Source organism: Pelmatolapia mariae, linkage group LG6, assembly GCF_036321145.2.
Source record: "Pelmatolapia mariae isolate MD_Pm_ZW linkage group LG6, Pm_UMD_F_2, whole genome shotgun sequence".
Lineage (NCBI taxonomy): Eukaryota > Metazoa > Chordata > Actinopteri > Cichliformes > Cichlidae > Pelmatolapia > Pelmatolapia mariae.
Window position 1 is genome coordinate 30,921,334 of NC_086232.1, and position 21,574 is coordinate 30,942,907.

Sequence of the window (21,574 nt, forward strand, 5' to 3'; positions counted from 1 at the left end):
TTATACACTTCTAGAATTTTCTTGCTATTTTCACTTCCAATGAAACACAATTAAAACCTTATGGGTTTTGTGCTATTTATACATTCTAAACAGATCTGTAGTTCAAAATTTAAGTTAAGTTGTGATTTTCTGCTAAAAAGTTCAACAGGGGTTAGCCGTTTTTCCAAGCTCACATTTTTATTTATTTATTTTTGTGTTAATAATGCAGCGCTGTAGTTCAGATGACATCAGGCGCTAATCTCTTTTCTAATCAACACAGACGTTATTGAAATTTTTGGGCCGTCTTTAGGTCATGGCAAGTAGTTACGCAAAAGACCATCACTGTTCGACAGCCGGGGGGGTTTAAGATAAACACAGACTGTCAGAAATTAAATACAGGCTTTGGATTTTAAGAAGCTCTTCCTTGTTTTATGTGTCACTGACTAATGAATTAAACCTTTGTTTGACTGTGCTTCATGCAATGAATGAGTTTTGTGATATCTTAGGACCTGTCTTATCATATGGTTTTGAGGCATTTAAAAGAATGTCATATTTACCCAGGACATGGCTATAAAACAGTTACACAGTTGTATCTTAGGCTTCTTTTTAATGGAGGCATGAAGCACATTTTTGGTATTCCCCTTTGAAATCCATAAAAAAAACCAAAAAAACAATACCACCCGTGCATCACCAGAGTGGTAACAGTATTCGAATACAGCAATGATTAAATTCAATTTAGTGTACTATAGTACTGTGGACTGTGGTTCAGGGGGTTGGGAAGCTCATCTTGTAACTGGAAGGTTGCCGGTTCAATCCCCAGCTCTGTCTGTCTTGGTCGTTGTGTCCTTGGGCAAGACACTTTGCCTACTGGTGATGGCCAGAGGGGCCAATGGTGCGATATAGCAGCCTCGCTTCTGTCAGTCTACCCCAGGGCTGCTGTGGCTACCACCAGTGTGTGAATGTGAGAGTGAATGAATAGTGGAGTTGTAAAACGCTTTGAGGGTCTCAAAAAGCGCTATATAAATGCAATCCATTATTAATATAGCAGCTGTGAATGTGTTTCCGTGCTTTAGGTTTAATAATCCTTTACCTTACTGGGCTGTTTGAAAGCCAAATATGTGAATACAGTTACATTGAATCACGGTGTATTTATAAGACGTTCTTTTCAGTGCAAGCTCAGGTAAATTAATATTTGCAGATTCCCGGGGTTCACAAAGAAGTGGCACATGCTTTATTGCTGTGCCAGCGGGGTTAATTTTCTTGAGTGCTGTATTATCCAAGTTCTTTCTTTGAAAATGTGACTCATTTCTTTCATAAGGCCCAAGTAAAATGGTGCTGCTTAATGTTAGACCATTAACTAGAACACAACAAGGAAAACTGTAAACATTTCTCTCAAAAAAAGTGTTTTGAATCAATGTTAATTGTCTTGAATCTTCATTCAGTTAAGTTCATTAAGAAAGATAACTTGAGTTGATGAGGAGCTGATATAAGCTCAAGCTTTGTGTTAAAGTTATCTTTTGTTATTCCCAATACATGGTGTAAAAACTTACATTGCTGTGAGGAAACTCACATTACATGATGCTTGTTTTCATATAGCTCTTCTGTAGCAACTGTGCCACCAGATATTTTGAGTTAATGTTAACTGATCACTTAATAATGTATCCCTGTAAGCAATGCCTTTAAGAGCATTAAATGTTTTAGCTATTAGGTGTGTGATCTGTACTTTAACATTAATGAGGCCACAGTCATGGACAAACTGGTCACATTTGCAATTTTTTATGTTCTTACCATGCTTTTATTAATTTAAACTTTTTTTTAAATAATTTCACACATTAATTAGAGCATTAAGAAGATAGTTGGGATAGTTTAAATTTAAGTGCTGATTCAGGGGATTTTCTACACTGGCATGAATATGTTTCTTGGGAAAAATACTGATAATCAGCAATTTTAGTGCTGAAATATGAACACGGGGTTTGCTGAGTAGATTCGGAAATGCATTAATGAATCCAGCAGTACAACATCTATTTGAATTTATTCTCTGTGTTAAAGTATGGCAGATTCTAGCAGGCGTAGCTGACACTAATGGACAGCAGCATTACTGTCACTGACAAAATGTCTTGTTTTCAAAAGGAACTCACAAACTACAGAAATCCAATTACAAATACAGAGTGTTATACAAGTACCAGAAGGTACTTACTGAACTCTACTGGAGTCAGAAATATTAGCACCAATATTCTGAAGGTCTTGCAAAGTTTTTCCCTTCAACACTTAGTTAGGATGAGACAAAGATCTGTGCGTGTGTTAAAAGAGGGCACTGGCTGTCAATGTTAAAATAATAAATGAGGGTTATGGAACAGTATAATAATAGTTCCTAGATCCTTTAGGCCAAATGTTTGGTCAAGTGAGCTAACAATCCTGACTTCCTCTCTTCAGATATGTTGTGAAACCTGTGTGTGTGTGTGTTTTTAATGGGTGAATTGTGCAAACTGTACAGTTCGTTTACATCCCACTGAAAGGCCAACATTAGTAGCTACAGTTTATAAGGCACATGTTTGCTGTCTTGGCTCTCACGTATGCATCGTGATGGTCCTACTGAAAACAAGAAATGAACCATAACCCTTGTATTTAGCTTCTCCTTAGTTCCTCTCCAGCTATCTGAAGCCATCTGGACTAAGAACGCAGTACACAGCATAACCTCTAACTCATTTTAAAATGCTGTAGTGTCTGATCCTCTCAAAATGTTCCCATCATACTCACCCTGCTAAAACTATCTAAAACTCTTTATAGCTCACTCTCAGTGGTCTGTGCATATGTGCTAAATGCGTCTTTGATCGAGAAGCAAAAGGGGTGATAGCACTATGTAGACGTGTGAGAGGAGGTTGGGGGGAGTGCAGCAGTGAGCTGATGTTTCCTGTGCTGTGGTTGAGCAGACCGATGTTTCCAGCAAGCCGCTTCGTATTTCAAGCGGCCAAGCAGAGGAAAGAAGGGGGGCCTAGACTGCTGTTAAGTGCTTACATTTTCCGATTCCCCTGCGAGCTGTTTTTACAAGTGTGTGTGTTTGTGTCCGGGGGGCGGAGGGGGTTACAGAGGGCCTCATTCTCATCTGACTGAAGGACTCGTTTAAACCGCAGTTCTGCACAATAAGTTCAAAATGTGAATTGCCTATAAGCTGAAGGCTGCTTAACAAACGCTGCTTTAAGAAGCCTTCAGCTTTACTCGTCAGCAGTTTAGCTTTTTACTTCTTGTGGTATCCCCAACAGAAAGCTGTGCAGCCAGCATGCAAAAGGCAATGCCACATCCGGTGAATTAATTTTTTCAAAATAATAACTTAAATAATCGCACCCTCAACTTTAAAACAGGTTTTTATTTAATGGAAATAAAATGTAATCCACTAAATCTTGAATAATCATTTTTTCTTTTTCTTTAAAAATATACATTAAAGATCTTTTGTTTTTAGTGCAAATAAGAAATTTGCTTTTGCATCTTTGTACTTAGTCATTTACAAATTAACTGAAAGTTAAGTTCGACCAGTGTTTGGTGCCCACAGATATAATTAGTTTTGGCAGTTTGATGATGAACAGAATTATTAAACAACTCACATAATATAAACACATTCAGACTAAAAATTAAAGGCATTAAGGAGGAAGGAGTTGCACTATGTCTTTCTGGATCTAGAGAAAAAAACACGATAGGGTGCAAGGAGAGGAACTGTGGTACTGTATGAGATGTGAAGGTAGATGCTAGTGATAGGGTGAGATGGAGGCAGATGGTCTACTGTGGTGACCCATAAAAGGAGCAGCCTGAAGAAGAAGAAGAAGAAGCCGCACACAGGGCAACATTTTCATGTAACACCATAGTGATGCAAGTTCTTAAAAAAGTGTTATTCTTAATAAAATATCCTCCTCTGTGAAACCAACATCAACTCTCCACTACTTTCATCTTCTCTGTGGACTTCTTTTTCCACCCTCCTGCCTGACAGCCCCATGTTTAACATCCGTGGTCCAGTATATCCACTATCCCTCCTCTGCACATGTCCAAACCATCTCAGCCTTTCCTAATGTTGTCCTCAAACTCACTTCCAATTGAAACTTACAAAAAAAGTAACCTGTGCCTTTTGACCCTTTGGAATATGGCGTTCCACTTTCTGGTAATACAAAATAGAATAAAGTATAAATAGTTAAGTGAAAAAAATGTCGCCAAACAACAACAATAATGTGTCCATGTAGAAAACGGGATCAATTCAAATTGCAGTCGCACACTTCTGCTCTTATTTTAATGGTCCATATGCTCACTTCCGGTTGTGTCCAGCGTCCTTTGCTTCAAATTGACGCGTCATCAGTGTGTTGGGAGGGAACAACCCAGAACCGAGTTCACTTCTCCTCTCACGTTCAGCGCCGAAGACTGCGTCCTCTGGTTCTGATGAAAGAAGTGAGCCGGAACTCCGGGAGCGTTTTATAACTCGGGCTAAGCGTCCCCTCACATGCTCTGACACGTCTCCAGACTGTACACACATCCCGTCGGTCGGCGGAGGGAACATTTACTCGGCTGGTTTAACACATTGTGAATAAACAGAAAAGAGGGGGGGAAGATGCTGATGAAGGAGTACAGGATATGCATGCCCCTCACAGTAGAGGAGGTAAGTTCTCCACCACTTGTTTCTGTTGTTATTTTTTAAATCACGAGCGAGTTTCAGTGCTGTTCGGACGACCTTAGCGGCTAACGCAATGGGTTTGCTTGTCCCAGACATGTGGCAGGAGGTCATATGAAGTGAGAAATGCGTTCAGGTTAACTTCACTGGAGACTAATCCGTTATCTGCGCTTTATGCACACTTCTCCGCCTTTATCGGCACTTTTCTACTCGCACTTTAAATCACTACTTTTTGTCTGATAACGCATAGCAACACAAAGAACTCCCAATACAAGCAGGAGCCTTTACACAGCTCGTAAAACGCTTCCATCAAATATAAAACCAATTATAGATCCGATTGTTTGATCAGCTGGTGGTAGAATTGCGTACAGTGGCAGTGTGTTCTCACTGTTCCTCTTACGGCCGCACACTCTAACTTGCTCACATGCAGGCAATTACATGCATATTACATTGCGTTGATGTAACGCTGCACATGATGACACTAACACAATGCAGAGCAGGGGTCGGCACACTGATACCTGCATGCACTTGTGCCGCACGCGGCGATGTCAGAAAGAATTGTCCATTGTCTGTATTCATCCTATTTGTCTGTTTGGTCCCGTGACACAGTCTAAAATTAGAAGGTGAAGACGATCGCTGCTCTCTTGTCCTGGCATGCTTGCTGTACAGCACAACAGCATCTTTTTCAATTGTCACCCAGGCCTTTGTTTTTCTTATTCATCTCCATCCCTCTTGTCGTTGTGATGTGTGGGTGTAGTGGGTGGTTTTCTTATGGCTGGGGGCTGGTATAGTCACGTGGAACAATGCTTTCCAGTGGCAACTCCTCAACCCCAGACTTTAAGAGTAAAATCCACATGAGACTTGGTCATCTCTGAGGAAAGAAACAAGTATTGTAAAGTGTGAGCAGATAATGAGACCATTTTTTTCCCAGGTCTTTTACGGGGAACTTATTCATTCATATTTTCCTCATTTTTGCTCTCTGATTCATACATGGATGTGGTGATTGAGTTCTCCAACAGCAAATTTGTGTAACCCTCATTATATTCTTGTTTTCTGACACCTTCAGGATTTGAGGAAATCATGATTAGAGATGCAGGAAGAGAGGATTTTGCACTGAAGTGCAGTTACACGCATCCCCCGTTTACATGTACAGCCTTACACAGTAATTTTAGATTCACCAGGAAAATCTTGCCACATGTAATAAGTTCACTTTTCTTCCCATGGTCAGCAACAGTTTTCTCAACACGCACACTACGCAAAGTTTCACACCAACAATTCATGTAGAGACCTGCGGTTAAAAGGGAGAAGTCATTTTCTTGCACAAGGGTGTTACAGGGACAGTGTGCTCATGCCTGTGTTCTTAAATACCTTTGTGGTGTGTGTGTGCGGTGATATTGCGTCTTAGCGTTCACACATGCTTTTTTTTTTTTCCATTCAGTAAAGCAGCCTTTCCTGTGAACATTTTATAAGCTTAGAGGAATAGCGAGCACTTTCTTGTCACGTCGGTATAACTTGTGAACAGATGGTAGTTATGAGAAGCAAGAACAGTGTAATCAAAGGCTCAATCTGCGATCGCGTTTTCAACAAGAGGGTCACCCTAGCACGAAAAATTCAAAGCACCACATTGGATGCTGCTGTTTTTTCCTTTATTTACAAGTCTGCTGATACGTGGGAGCACCTGACAACCGCTAAACCTAAGTTGTTATGTGTATATTTATGAGAATATGCTGAGCCAATGACACTTTAATTTACCATTTCGTACGTTCAAAAATGCTGTTACAGTGAGGCTTGACTTTTTGGCACCTGCTGTTTTAACTTCCTGTTGCTATTTTTTCCTTCCTCTGCAGTCGGGCTAGACCACACATAAACTCAGAGTGAACTTAAAAAAAAAAAAACAAATCCTGCTATTTATGGTTATTATCAAGCTTTAAAACCTTAATTGAGGTTTGTATGATGAGCTTTAATGAAGCTAAACAAAATACTTAGATATACTCTTAGAATACAGTAAAATTGGAAGTATAAGAAGTATAACATGTATGTAGTTAAAGGTGAAGAAAAAAATAGTATGGACCAAAATGTTCAAAAACACTGATGCTTTTATACTGTACTCAGAATCTGATAGTTAAAAAGAAAAGGGGGATGGAGACATTACTCTTACTTTTCAGCAAACAAGGAGGAGAGTGGTCATCCACTACTGCTCACACAGATCCCGCGCTTTGCTTCTTTTTTTTTTGTGAAGATAAATCCATGTTTGGATGAAAGGCAGGAAGCAGGGTACCATTGTTTGCTGACAGTCCTGTTACAGAAAGGAACCTCCTTAATGATCTGGGGGAAAAACATATTAGGCTGTAGTTTGGCCTGTTTGTTCTTACTATTCTTATCAAGCCTGCACACATTGAGCTGAGTGTCGTCCCCTCACTCCTGAAAATCCAGTTTCCTGCCAGTCCAAAGGGATAGGAAGGATGGATTAAGATAATGAAAGACGGAAGGGTAGAGTAGACAGATGATGCATAAGGACAAACCGCGTTGTGCTGCTGGTTGATGTGCTGAGCAGAAGGGAAAGGATGGCAGAGAGCACAAGAAGACAGGAGTGGAGTGGAGTGGAGTGGGGGTAATGGGGGAAGTTCTGGGAGATTTTTTTCCCCCTTATAAGCTCCCTTGTGTCATAAACCGATACTGCGTACGTACGTGCACTTAGATTCTTAGAGTCGTGGGGACATGTAAGGTCACATCTTTCTGTGTATTGTCTCTGGGAAGAGATCACTGTCTGCCGCTTGCTGTGTTGCGTCATTCGAGCCCTACTACTGAGGTTGGACTGGCTATCCGTGCTGTGTTTATACAAGTTTAACAAACATCATACGCACTGAAGGAATCATTTAGCAATACCAGAGTGTATGAGCTGCTCTGTGAGGCTCAGTTCTCTTTCCTCTTAATCATCTCTGGGTGATGATTAAGATGCCTGTCTGGGTGTGTTCCTGACGTATTACTGCTGCAGCATTTTTCCATCCATACTCTGCCTTTCTCATTCTTCTTTCCAACTTTAAACAGAGGAAAGTGGTCTTACCAATTTCTTTGGACATGAAACTAGAAAAAAAGAAATCACACAGAGAACACCTTATTATGTTCACGCGAACATTTCCCTGTGCTTAGCTTAAAGATTAGAGAGAAAGGAAAGAAATCCAGTTTGCACAGAACCTTTAAAGCTCACTAATTTCCAATCTTTACCCCTTTTTTTAATCTCAAATATGAAGTGTAAACACAGCACATCATGGTCTTATTGGAGATTATTTTTTCTGTTCAAATCTACTCTATTGACCACACATTTGAGTGGCAGGCAGCAGATGATGTCACAACTCTTAGCCAAGAAATAGACATTACCAGACGGCTGGTTGGCTATACTAGCTGAACTTTAACTACACATTTCAGTATTTATGATCGGCCAGACTACCTCCTGCTACTCATCTAGATGTTAACACCCGAGGCCTGTACGATGAAGCTTTGTTAGTGGAAGGTTGTTGCATGGGGTTTTCAGTCTTGGTGAGGTAACTTAGTTTATTTGGTTACACGCCCATAGTAACTTACTCTGTAAACCTAAACTTCTTTGGTGCAGGTTATTTTCAAGGTAAGAAAATGACACATAAAAATACATGGTGACGAGTCAGTTCTCTTGAAAGCAGTATCTTATTTCCTGAAAAATCTCACTGTGTAGATATAAAGAGAATCTGAAGATTCTCAGTAGTTGAGACTGTAAACGACACAAAATACATAAGGTAAGACGTGGCACTCCAAGAATCTCGACTTTAAAAATAATGGTGGTAGAAGTTTTTTAGTTAAAAAAAAAATCAGATATCACTGGTGACTTATTGCTTTTTATTTGTTGACAATATATAAAATATGTGTTAATACAGCCAGGTTTTTAGGTGAACTGACAAGGCTAGAGCCGTGTCACATAGACAGTTTTTTCCCCTGGCTTCACACTGACAGCACATATGTGGCACTTTTCTGATAGTTACTCTCCAGTCAAAGTACTTTGTACTAGAAGCAACATTCACACATTAACACTTACATACGGGACTTTACCTCTAAGAAAGTCTTACATGCTTTGCTTGCAACAACTGTATTCAGTGCACCATATATTATTATTGCAATATTCTCTGTAGTTTTTTCTTTTCTCATAGCTAGAATGGAAGAGCCTGGTTCGACTTATCGTCTTGATATCCAAGTTCTTGTTACTGCTTCGTGTTATGTAGCTAAGTGAAGTCAGTCTACATACATTTATAGTACAGACCAATCCCTTGTATAATGTTATGATAAATTATGGTTTTTGTCAGCAATAGCCATAGACAGAAAGAGGGTCTTTTTGGAAGACAAGAGTGTCGTGATGTTAGAGGAGATTAAAGTCAGGCACCATGTATTAGTTAGTAGACTGAATAGCCGATGGACAAACAAAGTGAAACATGTGGCGTGGACAAGTCAGGGCAGAAAGAGAGAATTGTGTTTATCACAGGCTTGGATTTATATGCATTCCAAGTGGTAATATTGTTAGATTTGCCTCAGAGATGAGCTCATTTTAGCCTCAAATTTAGATTTTATAAGTAAGTATTCATAAGTCTTGAAATTGCAGTTGCAAAAGTTTCCACCTAAAGGCTTGCAAGCCTTGTTGTAGATTGGACTCACCTAGCAAATGAAAAGATTTGCTCATATTAACTTTAATTTTGTCAGTGTAATAATAACTGTCAGGATGACTCGGTGTAACTCAAGCCTTTGAAGCAGTTCACTCATAGCGTAGCTTCTCTGTTTGAGTATTGGTTTAAAGTTCCATCTCAGAAGATTTACATGTAATACTAACCAGAACCACTTAGCCAAGAAATAATCATTTTCCCTTTTAAGTGCCTTGGGAATAAATCTGCTCTCTTCTCCTACGAGCTGAGCCATTCATCAGCCACCGTGGCGCTGAACAATTCATCAGCCACCTCTCTATCCTTTCCAGTAAAGGATAGGACACAGATGGATGTATTCGTCCTTCTCCTCTTTCTGTCTTTCTGCCATTATATCTTTTTCCTTCTGCAGCAGGTCTCACTTGTGCCTCACTGTATTTGTTTGATATGTATTTTTGGTCAACCTTTGGCTAACCCGAGTCTCTATGTGGCACCATCAGCACAGTTGTTTGAGATCGTAGCCCTGGTGGATGAATTTAAAGTTTTCATTGCGAGTACAATTTCACAGTGCCCTTTATCTGTGTCATGAAAAGGGAACTGGAGAATCTCTTTGAATTGTGCTCAGATGTAGACCTAGACCGTATCATTTGAATAAGGTTGTCACAAGAGCGCATGATGTTTTCAAGGGAAAAGACAAAATGATGCAGGGCCTCATTGCAGAATGTCAGCCTCTTTTTTCCTTATTAACTGTAGTGACTCAGAGGATAATGACATTCAGCAGAGGATAGTGAAAAACACACCCTCTCAAAACTGAATTAACTGAATATCCATGAGTTTTTAGTCTGTTTGGTGTAGTCGACAGACAGTAGTACCCTTTGGCTGAATGCCTTTTTGATGGGGTGTTAGTGCTGGCAGTAACTGAAGGATTATGACAGCATCTGATTGTGAAATGCTGTAATCTCCTGAAAGACTTGAGCTGGGATAACATCTTTTTTGGGAAAAGAATGACACATTTAGAGGAAACCCAGAGGTATAGCCATTATTGACCGCCATGTTTATCATTTGGATGGAGTAGTAAAGCCAGATTTTACAGAAACTGCTTGTTTTAGGTGCTAGAGAGAATGGATGGCTTGATATATAGAAGGGTGACTTAATAAATGGGAAGACTTAGGGTTGGCTGACTGCTTGAAGGGATGTCTGGATGGTAGGTTCAAAGGAAACCTAGGTGGCTTTCTAACTTGACATTTTTTCGTGGTATTCATATGTTTGCAATTACCAGTTTTGTATAAATTCATTACAGAATGCATACCCTGATGTAGCATGCCCACATACTTGCCAAAAGAAACCTGCATACCTTACTGTAGCGTAATTTATGTTTGCATAGCTTAATTTCAGCTGAACACCTGCTCTGCTTCGACACAGCTGAGATTATCATTGATGTTGCTGACTAAAAGCAACTTGGACACAGAAGTGCAGTTAGCATCTGTTAGCTGTAGTGTAGCGGATATTTACAAAGCGCCATAATAGGATTTGAATTGCTGAGTCATTTTGTGACTGATATTCCCCATGAGGGAATATCAGTTGTAAATGCACATGGAAGCGTTCATATTGTTCTGACATTGTATGAGCCCTCGAGCTTGGCAGTTTGAACAATTTCACGCAACAGTGGCTTCCATAGCTTGATGTACTTAGTGAATTTTATCTCAGTAAAACTGTTCAATAGACAGTAAAGGGTTACATGTGTTGGAAATATTGTCTATTTCCCCAGGATATCTAATTTGTGTTGGAGGAAAAAAAAAAGACCAGTCTCTTTAACTTGATTGGCTGCCATTGTCAAGTGACACTTTGGCCCAGAGCAAATTTTTATGACACTAGCAGTTATTTTCCATGTGTCCACAGGATGAAAGGCAGAAAATATGTAAGAACAAATCTGTTATGGCTGAATGAAGACAGCAATGCTTCTTTGCACATGATTTTTTTTTTTTTTAGGCAACGTAATTCAAGAAGACAGTGTCCCTGGAGGACTTGGTGTTCCTGTGGTTAGAATGGATAATGTAATAAAGTATAATAATGAAGTTGCAAAGTGAGATATTGGTGATTGCTGCAGGGAACTTCTCTTTTTGCTCTTGTTAGATGAGTGAGGTGGAAGTTTGAGTTTTCGATTCATTACCTGCCTTCCGTAGTATATTAACGTAACCTCAAGATGACCCCAAAGCTCCATGATATCCCTGTATCAAAATACCAGTATTTAATTCAAAAGCAGAGCTGCACATTTACTCAGTATATTGTTTTCGCACTTCATTGTTAGATCCCTCCAGACCACCCCAGAGTTTGTTTGGGAAACAGGGCCCATTACATGCTGTTTATTTCGTTGGTTTCGTGGTAAGGTGCAAGACCTTTTTGCCATCTGGTATACATGACAATGCTATGATTCAATCAGCGTCTCATTTACTGCCATTTACTCTTCTAGAGGAAACCATCATGGGTTGTGACGGACCATTATCCTCGGATGAAGACTATTCTCATTTCCTAAATGGCTGTGTGTGTGTGTGTTTGTGTGCCGGTGTGCTAGTGTATCTGGATTGTATTGAGACAAAGGCCTTTTCATAACATAAGAGCTCCATGATGTCGTCATGCAACACTGACAGCCTCGCCTGGACCGATCCTCTCCTTTATGTTCCATACTTTTAGTTGGAATGAGTGTATTTGTGCCTCTTTTTTGTTTTCAACAGTAAGGCACATGATCATTGCAAGCTCTTCAGTGATCTGTGCTCTATAGCAGCATCAAGCACTCGAAGCCTGAGACGCTTATGCGAGACTGATAATGAGCCCAAAATGATGGACAGCAGTTCCCAACATTTTGAGAGAGAGTGAAAACCCAGTGATCACTTATTGGAAATTTGCACGACACACAAAAACCCCACTCGGATATCATTAGGAGTATTGCTTAATCATTTTCTGTTTTCCCATAAAGTCACATAAAAATAAGTAATGGAGTTAAATGAGTGCAGCGCAGGCTCTTTTTGATCAAGCTTTGGCATAAAACAACCTCGTGTCACCATGGAGAAAAAAAGATTTCTTTCACCGCACTAGCAAATCACACAGGAGGGATAAGAGACATTTTCTACTGGCAGCCACAGTTAGAAGGCGGCTGCTAAATCTGTAAAATGTGGCTATAAATAGAGACAAAGCAGCTGATTCTTTACACCAAAGCAACTTTCTTGCTGTGTTCAATTTGGGAAATGTCACTGAAAATGCTTACTGTTTGCTACTTTGGGTGCATATGCTAATGCCGTGTCTCGGAGATGCTTTATAAAAAGAAAAAACAACATGCCGAGATTAGAATAAAATGTAAACGTCCTTTTTACTTATTGCTCTACATCCTGCTACAAGAGTTTAAAGGGTTGCTCTTCTCTTTGGCCCTCAGTGTAATTGCGAATGCTGCCTTGTATAAAATCACCAAAATATGCACAAATGTGATACAAGGATGAGAGGCTCGAGGCTAGATAGAAGATGAGTGTAAATTAATATACACAGCCTCTTTACAGCACTTGACATTACAGGCATTCATTTGCTGCTCTCAAGTGGATTTGCGCAAATTTTCTTTGTTGTTTATCGAGAGAGCTTTCGCAGGGGTGTGGTTGAAGAGATTTTGCAGGAAAGATGACAGGAATTACATGGAATGGTCTGCGTGAATGGATTAGTCAGTGCCAGTAGCAGACAGCAAGGGCATCAGAGAAGTAGTGCATGACAAATTAAGGATGAGAGGCGAGCTGATGATGATGTAGTGTTGATATGCATGATGTGTACTACTAATAACGCATGGAGACATGGGGAACGCAAATCTAGTCACGTGGAGTGTGTGCATTCATCGTCGTGAAGTGATATGCATACACATAGAAGCACTATGGCAGTAGCTGACGTATGTGAAGATCTCCTTTGGTTTCTCTTTATTAGGAGTGGACAATGTAGCCTCAAAACTATACCACAACATTTCAGAAAGAATTTGTGATAGCGATATTTAATGTAGTACAGAAACCCCCCCAAAACTGAACAGCATTTTGTTGATGCTTGCAGCTTGCACATAGCAGCATCGATAAGTAAATAAAGGGCATTTAAATTCTCCTTTTCCAATAAGCTGCCATCAGTGTCACTTCCTAATTTGAAGTTTAACTTCACTGGAAAATTACAGTGCAAAAGCAGTGACACAGCACAAGTCAAATGTAAGAGCAAAAGTAGCCCTGGTAGTGTTCTGGCTGGAAATTTTAAATAAAAGTATGACATAATTGCCTAACACAGCTTATTTTAACAATAGCTTAAGCAACTTAACTTTGTAACTCTTGAGGAGCTGCATGTCACAAACTGAAAACTGAAAAAACTAAAGAATCTTTTTGGGATGCTGCATTTGGGTCGAGTTTTTAAACAGCTGCTTAGAATCCTGTTTTTCCAACACGTCAGTAATTTCCATCCACCGTTTGCTCTTCCTGTCATATGGGATGAAGCTAGCGATTCTTGGTTGAGCCATTTGTTTGCACATCACCAGCTGCTAATATCTTCTTCTTCGTAGCCTGGTTTTACTGGAAGGTTGTTGCCCCAGTGGTTAAACTAATTTGAAATTGAAACCTTTAAGGGGAACAGTTTATGGTCGCCCGCTCACCCCAAGAGCTAAACTGGTGCCCAAATTAGCTCCCTTCTTTGGTAGTAAATCGTCGTCAGAGGACGAGACGTGGCTCTTGCTCCCAGACGTGCCTGGGCTTATCTCATTATTGCGTGCACTGCAGGAAGTAAATGCATCACATTGCTATAGCAACAATATCACAGTATGACATTTTTTATATCACGTAAAAATTTATACCTACATTATTAAAGACGATATGATATAGCTCAGCTCTGTTTTTTTTTTGTTATACCTTAGGTGTAGCAGAGAACTTTGTGGAGCCTCGGAGTCCCGAGAGATTACTCAAAACACTTTTTACAATATGTGGTATTTATTAATAATAGATTTTAGGGCAGACACTCAATATTATTTCATTAGTAAATCTGTCCATTTTTCCAAATCATTTGTGAAAACAGTGGAAAATTCCCATTAATTTTTTTCCTGCACTCGAGTTGGCGCCATTTAATGTCCCCTCCTGTCTTACCATCGGTGCCAAAACATCCCCATTCATTCAAAAGACATCAACTTTGTCGCTCTCGCTTCGATGTTAAGGCGATATGAGGGAACGGGTGATTAAAACTGATTGATTGTACGAGCAGTGTCAGAGTCATATCGCGCACATGCGCTTATGTCTGAGCTGTCAGTGGGGTTCTGCTCTCCACAGCAACCCCTGCATTTCCCAATGATCACTTTAACCAAGCTCGTGCACACTCTATTATTTATCTTGCCACAACCGAATTTCCACAGCCCCTTTTTGTGTTTTATGAATTATTGAGTAGATTCCTGCCAAAAGCAGAGGGGTGTGTGTGGGTGTGGAGGGTGGAGGATGGAGGGGGTTGAGTGGTTGGGGGGGTTAACGCGATAAACAGAGTAAACACATCACTTCTGTCTGAGTAAAGTGTTGGAAATTACGATCCTACAAACGCACACAGGAAACTAGATTCTGGCTGTGACGCTGAAAGTGATTCTGAGAGGACAATTATTAGCACTGTTAAATTTCAAGGGTGATTTGATTTCCCTTTTAGGAAGTTCCTTAATGTATTTTGTAGTGCTACATGGTGCTAAATCCAGTTGTGATGCTGATCTAACATTATACTATTAACAGACTTGCTGTCCCATCTTTTGAGAGTAAAATTATCCGAGTGAACAATCTGTTTTGAATTTCAAGATCACGCAGTGTCTTCAAGTCAGTTATATTCCACAAGCGCTTATTTATACAACAATTATAACATGCCAGCATTAACTTTATACAAATTTAACTGTCTGTTTACATGAAGTAAACTGCTATCTGGGAAGGTTACCTCTATTGACTTGTGGCCTCTGCTGTCAGATTTGAATTTGTTCACGGTCCCCTGAATATGTACAAACACACTTTAGCAACTCAAATATAGACTTTGCACTTGTACTGTGATATTGTGGATAATGAGTCTAAATTCACACGACCATCGACTAGAGTTGGTGGCTGTCGACAGCTAAGACCTGTTACAGCACAGACTGGTGTTTGGCTGCAGAAGAGCGCAAAATAAAAATGACGGCTTCACATAATATGTTAAACGATGTTTTTAATCACTTCCTTTTGAACTGTAGTGCTCTGGTTTTTAGAGGCAAGAGGGAAAGTTCTATCACAAGTTCCAAATAAATACAACAAGGTGCTTAAAGCTTGATTTAGGCTTATATCTTCAATACTTAAGCAAATGCCAAACTGATAACGCTATCACCTTTAGTATGAAAGTGGCTTTAAAGTGGCCTTGTGCTTGTTTGGCTACACTGTCTGTGGTTGGCTATTTACTGTGTTCTGTGTGTTCTGCCCAGATTAGGTCTTTGGCCTTTCTTTCTTGAATAGCCTTTAGCTCTATAATCTATGAAGAGTGAGTTGCCATCTGATTCAATTTAATGTTCCGGTGGTCCTCTTTCACCGTCTGTAGTTTCACATGTTGTGCGTGTGTATTTTTGTATTTGTGTACGTGTATACAGGCACAGAGCTGAACCTGTATTTGTACAGTAGCTGCTGGTCCCTGCTGTCTCTCCACAGAGATACTTAGACAGAAAGTGCAACAGAGGATTGCAGAGAAATGGAAAATATAAATCCACAACCCCTCTCCCCCGCTCCCTCTTTTTTTTCTGCCTTTTTTTTCTCCATTAGTGCATGAAGAGGCGAGAAGGAAAGATTTACCAAGATGGGGTTAGGGTATTAAGATGGAGATGGAAAGTGGAGGTTCACCAGAGGCTTTCATTCAGTAAAATACATGCAAATAAGAGGAAGAAGGGGGAGAACAAAGATAGACTGAGATGGTGTACTTGCATGAAATATGGAGAAGGAAGGATACTTTTAAAAAGTCATCTTTGGTTTAGTGCTGCTTACTGCTACATTAGGATGATTTCACTGCCTGACACTGAAATTATAGCAGCTTTAAGAGTGTTTTACCAATATAATGTGCTTTAGTTTTTTGTTTTTTTGCACTTTGCAAACTTCCGTCAGTTACTTTGCCGTCTTCTGAAATAAGTAAGGCTTAATTTCTCAGGTGCGTCACTGTCCATGTGTGTGCAAAAATGCATTTGGCATTAATGTAGCTATGAGTGAATCTATTTCTATCGCTTTTAGAAAAGTTTCAGTTTGCTCCCACCATGTGTAACTGAGCTGCTTTTACACTTGGGATAAGAATACACTTGCGCACACTGGTCATCATGCTGTGCTGCTATGCCTGCAGCCCACACACAGGTGCAACGCATCTTTGGAAGAACTATCATCTCAGCCTACACACGCACATACATACACACACGCACACAAATTAGACAGGCTATAGATAGCTATATGCTGACACGCTTCATTATCGTCTCTGGTTTCTATGGTAACCAGCACCATCCTTCCCTACCATTACCCTGATCGCAGACTGGATTATAGTGATTATGGTGTAAGGCTATCCCTAGGATAACTGTCAAATAATGAGGCAGTTGAATGAGTCTTACTTTACCCCAAACCTGGGATTTAGCACCAATCATTTGCTTGCAGTGTGGATAATTTCAGCTTAGACACATTGATGCCAAGGTTAATAGGCTCTGCTATTTTTTTTAAGCATTTGTTTATGTTATGTTTCAGCAGGGTGTATATTCAATCCAGCACATACCTCTAAACGCAGCAAAATTTAAATGAACCATGAAATGTCATAAGCTTCTTTCTCTTTTCTGACAACAAAAAGACACGCATGATGACGGAGCCCCAGTGAGGAAAGAAATGAGACGTTCAAGTGGTTGTTAATGTGCGTGAAAACTGTTAATGAGAACAGTGGGCTAATAAGATACATGAACTAATCTAATATTTTTGTGCTAAAAAGCTTTTGGGCTTGCTGGGGGTCCTCCCGCTTGTGATTAAACTGGTAGAAATCCTAGATGCATCCAAAGTGTTGGACTGATTGAATGACATTGCAATACTCAGACACTAGATTTTACTTGCAAGTGATGATTCTTTATTTAACCGGCTGACAAGAAATGCCACGGGAGTAAAACAAGCTTTTCAGGTGCACATTTTGAACTTCTCAACTTGAAAATGAGCCTTGTCCAAGTACGCTGAGCTCTCCTTGGGTACAAGATTTTTAAGGGAGTGCTGTCTTGTACTAACCTGGGCTAGATGTAAGGCCAGTATTTCCCCTGCCACCTCTGCATGAAGGAATTCTGATGAAGGAACACAGAGATCACTTGCTGAATGAAGCTAATAAACTTCATGTCTTATCTTAATGGGCTCACAATGACACTCAGGCAATCTCTGCAAGGGACTGCCTGAGCGTGAGAGAGAGGGCAAATTATTTTCCACACCGAGTTACAATTCCCCACGTGATTGTAAAGGTAGGTCATGTTTTGAACTCCTCCTTTGAAAAAGAAGAGTTGGTATTGATTTCTTCCCTCACTGGTGCAGGTGCGTGTGGCGTGTGTGTGTGTAAATTTTCCCCTGTTTTAGTGTCCTCTTCCACTGAGTCAGCCCTGACCACGGTTGATTTGCTGTGTGATTTGCAGGATTAAGCAGCGAAAATGCCAGCTAAGATGCATTGACCGGAGAAAGTGTGTGTGTGTGTGTGTGTGTGTGTGTGTGTGTGTGTGTGTGTGTGTGTGTGTGTGCGTGTGTGCATACATGGAAGCTACATGGTTGAGAGTAGGGGGATGAAGGGGATAATGTTTGGAGGAGCAAGTAGAGAGATGTGCTTGTCTAATCGTTTAGATAACAGAATGGTTGATCACATTGATAGTTGGCAGTCAGCTTGTAGGAAAGTACAAAAGGAAATCGATGTTTTTAATTAGAAACTGAGCACATGTGCTTCTCTGTGCAGTTTTATAAAAAGAAGTGGGTAAAGAACAGATAATAAGAATAATGATTTTTATTTTTTGTATATATGCATTTAATATTTGAAGGCATGGCTCTTTTGTAAAGCTGGCAATTGTTGGTTTAAGAAGTTGTTTTCTCATTTTTGTCATTCTGATTGTGTTTTAAACACTTAGTATTCATTTTGTTTTATTTTTTTATGTGTGAAGGTCACGCGCCTGGTTAAATAAATATTTCTATTTTTTTTCCTCCTTTCTGACAACAAACAGATAAAAAATGATGATGGAATACCAGTAAGGAAAGAAATTCGACTTTTGACCTGTTTTTTTTTTTTTTTTTTAAATTATATGTGTTAAAACAGTTAATGGCAACGGCGGGCTAATAAGATACATTAGCTAATTTAACAGTTGTAGCTTTTATCCTAAAAAGGGGTCATCTTGCCTGTTGGAAACCCTATAAGTGGCTTGTTTTGTAACATTTTAAAGAGATTGTTGTCTGTAGCAAATCAGAACCATGTTAGTGGTTCTGTGAAACTGTACATGGTAGGGCTGTTCGATATAACGATATATATCGGATGACGATATAAAAACGTCTATCGTTTCATTTTACGCTATCGTTTGTTTCGTGGTGTCGCAAAATAAACTGTTTACGGCAATATGTTTTCATCGTTTTGATGGTCACTGTAGTGGCTATATTAATTTCTTAAAGTTGTCTCTTTCTCTTATATTTTATATAACCACACTACGGACGGACAAGCGCCTGTTTTTATGCATTGTGGTTAGCAACAACGATGGTAACAGCATCGCGTGTCCGCTTGTTTATGTTCCACATAAACCTTTCACAATAAAGCTCAAGATCCTGTTGAGACTTTTCAAAATAAACTGAATCACGTGAAAGAGCAGATTATTTACGGATGAGAAGTAAGAAAGAGCCGCCAGGTGTTAAAAAATAAACCTTAGACTAAAACGTTAGAACAGGCTTTTCCCCGCAGCACACCGTGTAATAAATACTCACAAAGAAAACGGTGGCCGTTACAACTTATGTCTAAAAATTTATAGTTTCATGCATCGGTTAAAACACTCGACTCCAGCTATATGACGCGCAACTGGAAACACTTCCCGCAAGACGGGCTGCCCGAGATTCACAGAATTTACAGAAAATGTTACATTTTTGTGATTTATATCGTTATCGGGACGATAGAATTCTTATATCGGGATATGAGATTTTGGTCATATCGCACAGCCCTAGTACATGGGTATAGCAGTGGTTCGGAGCTACTTGCTAACATTAGCCTGCTAATGCTCGCTAACTGGCGCTAACCAGCTGAGCTTGTTGAAGTAATGCAATTTCCCAAGGTGGGTCCTTTGAGGTCATACCAGTTTTTGTGCCAACTCCTCCAGTATGTTTTATAATTGGCAGGATTAGGAATTTAATATTTTACCTGCTGGTGGCCCCTGTGGAGGTCCTGTGTGGATGAAAGCGCTACGACAGGGTTGTAAAGTTCTGCAATGGTAAAATCACCAGACTTGGCCCAGCTAGGATAATCAGTGATGATGACTGTACATGGCAGCTGAAGCTAAATGACCCAAAGAGACCCTACCCCACCCCTAGGAATGCAATTATAGCAATACTCTGTAACATTTCACAAGGGATTACTAAGGAACGCGGACAATATTTATTTTTATATATGTAGGAAAGTTAAGTAGGGTTCAGCCACAGAGTAATTCTCACAAACTTTTATGTTCCCTTTTAGACTTTTCTGTTTGCCACAACATTGATATACAGTTAAATCATGTTTTAAAAACTCATATTTTTTGAGCATTCTCATAGACAATGATTCTAAGTATTTTTTTTGTCTCTGCTCAACTTCGATTTAAAAATAAAATAAAAATCCTAGGAGTAGTTTTTCAACAATTATATGGCATGATAGATGGCAACAAGAATTTTAATTGCCCATGCAAAGAGAAATTCTTACGGTGGAATTATAAAGCTGTGTCCACACTGGAAGAGATTTGCAGTAATGTGGTGACTAGAGACATTCGACCTCAAGGGGCGGGACCTGAAATAACCTTTTCTCAACTTCCAGACGAGCGTTTGCAATGATCACCAGTGAGAGCACAGTGTCCTGTTAATTGACACATGACCTGGTAGTAAATGCATTAGTTGGTTAGGCAACCCGATCCTAGAATGTTGACAAGTAAACAGCTGTCAGCTTCAAAGCAATGCACAATGAATTAACTGCTTTCAGTGTGGACGAAGCAGAAGAGTCTGCCTGTCCCTCATTATAGTTGCAAGAAGTGAATGGAAATGGAAAACCTTTCTAAAGTTGCGTCCACACTGGAAGTGATTCAAAGCAATGTGGCGACCAAAGACCAAGACAAGCGACAGACGTACGGTGACTAAAAGTGATTCCAGGGAAAATAACTGCTGGCATGGACATGTGGGCACAACTTGAAATGAACGTTTCTCACCTTGAAGGTGAGCAATCGAGGCAGCTACCAGCACAGGATACCGCTGATTGACATATGACCTGGTAGTATATACACGACAGGGTTACCTAGGAAACTAAAGCCTGGAATGTCTGCGAACGACTGGGCATCAGCTTCAAAGCTTCCAGTCTGGATACAGCTTGATAGAACCTAAACCAAACACCACCACCCTAGACACAGAGAACATCTATACGTCAAGGTTTTAATTTGAAATTTGAATTTTTACTGAAAAATATAGCGGACATCATGACTAGCAATGTTACCATACACCTATACACAGAATCAGAATTACTGATAAGAAACGGAAGTGATACAGTAAACACCACTGTACAGTGTGTATGTTGGTGGTTTCGGTTCATTTTGGAGACTGGTATAGGTCGCTATAAACATCCACTGGAGGGGAAGCTGTTCAGTATAAAGAAAAAAACCCCAAACAAACCAAAACAAAAACCAGAACCAAAAAAATCTCGACATTAAATATCATTTTCTTATATAAATGATTCCATAATGGTTTAAAAAGGGGTAACTACCAGCTTTGTTTGCAGAGATGTCCTCCTGTTTCAAACAGCTGCTGTTTGGGATCACTAGTATATAAAAATTACATAATGCTGCTTTAAGTTGTCTCCTGTGTGCTCTTCATTTTTGTTCTTATTTGAATTTCCATAACAACAGTGCAGTTTTTCTGTTCAGCCTCCCTCAGTGTAGCAGCTGGTGAAAATGAAAAAAAAAAAAAAAAATACTGGGGAAGTTTGATTTGTATGCCCAAGTCACTCTCTGTTCATTTGATGCTATTGGTTCAAGCCATCCAAGTGTGCATCTCATAAAGACTAT

The 21,574-nt window shown here is 39.8% G+C and overlaps 1 protein-coding gene across 1 annotated transcript in view; it reads left to right on the forward strand.

The window, feature by feature from the left end:
• Positions 1-4,249: 4,249 nt before the first annotated feature.
• Positions 4,250-21,574, forward strand: part of LOC134629329 (cytoplasmic phosphatidylinositol transfer protein 1-like) — a 77,615-nt gene continuing 60,290 nt past the window's right edge. Inside the window, exon 1 of the mRNA XM_063476577.1 lies at positions 4,250-4,615. Within this exon, the coding sequence (XP_063332647.1) occupies positions 4,568-4,615 (48 nt within the window). The 5' untranslated portion in view covers positions 4,250-4,567. The remainder of the gene's footprint in view (positions 4,616-21,574) is intronic.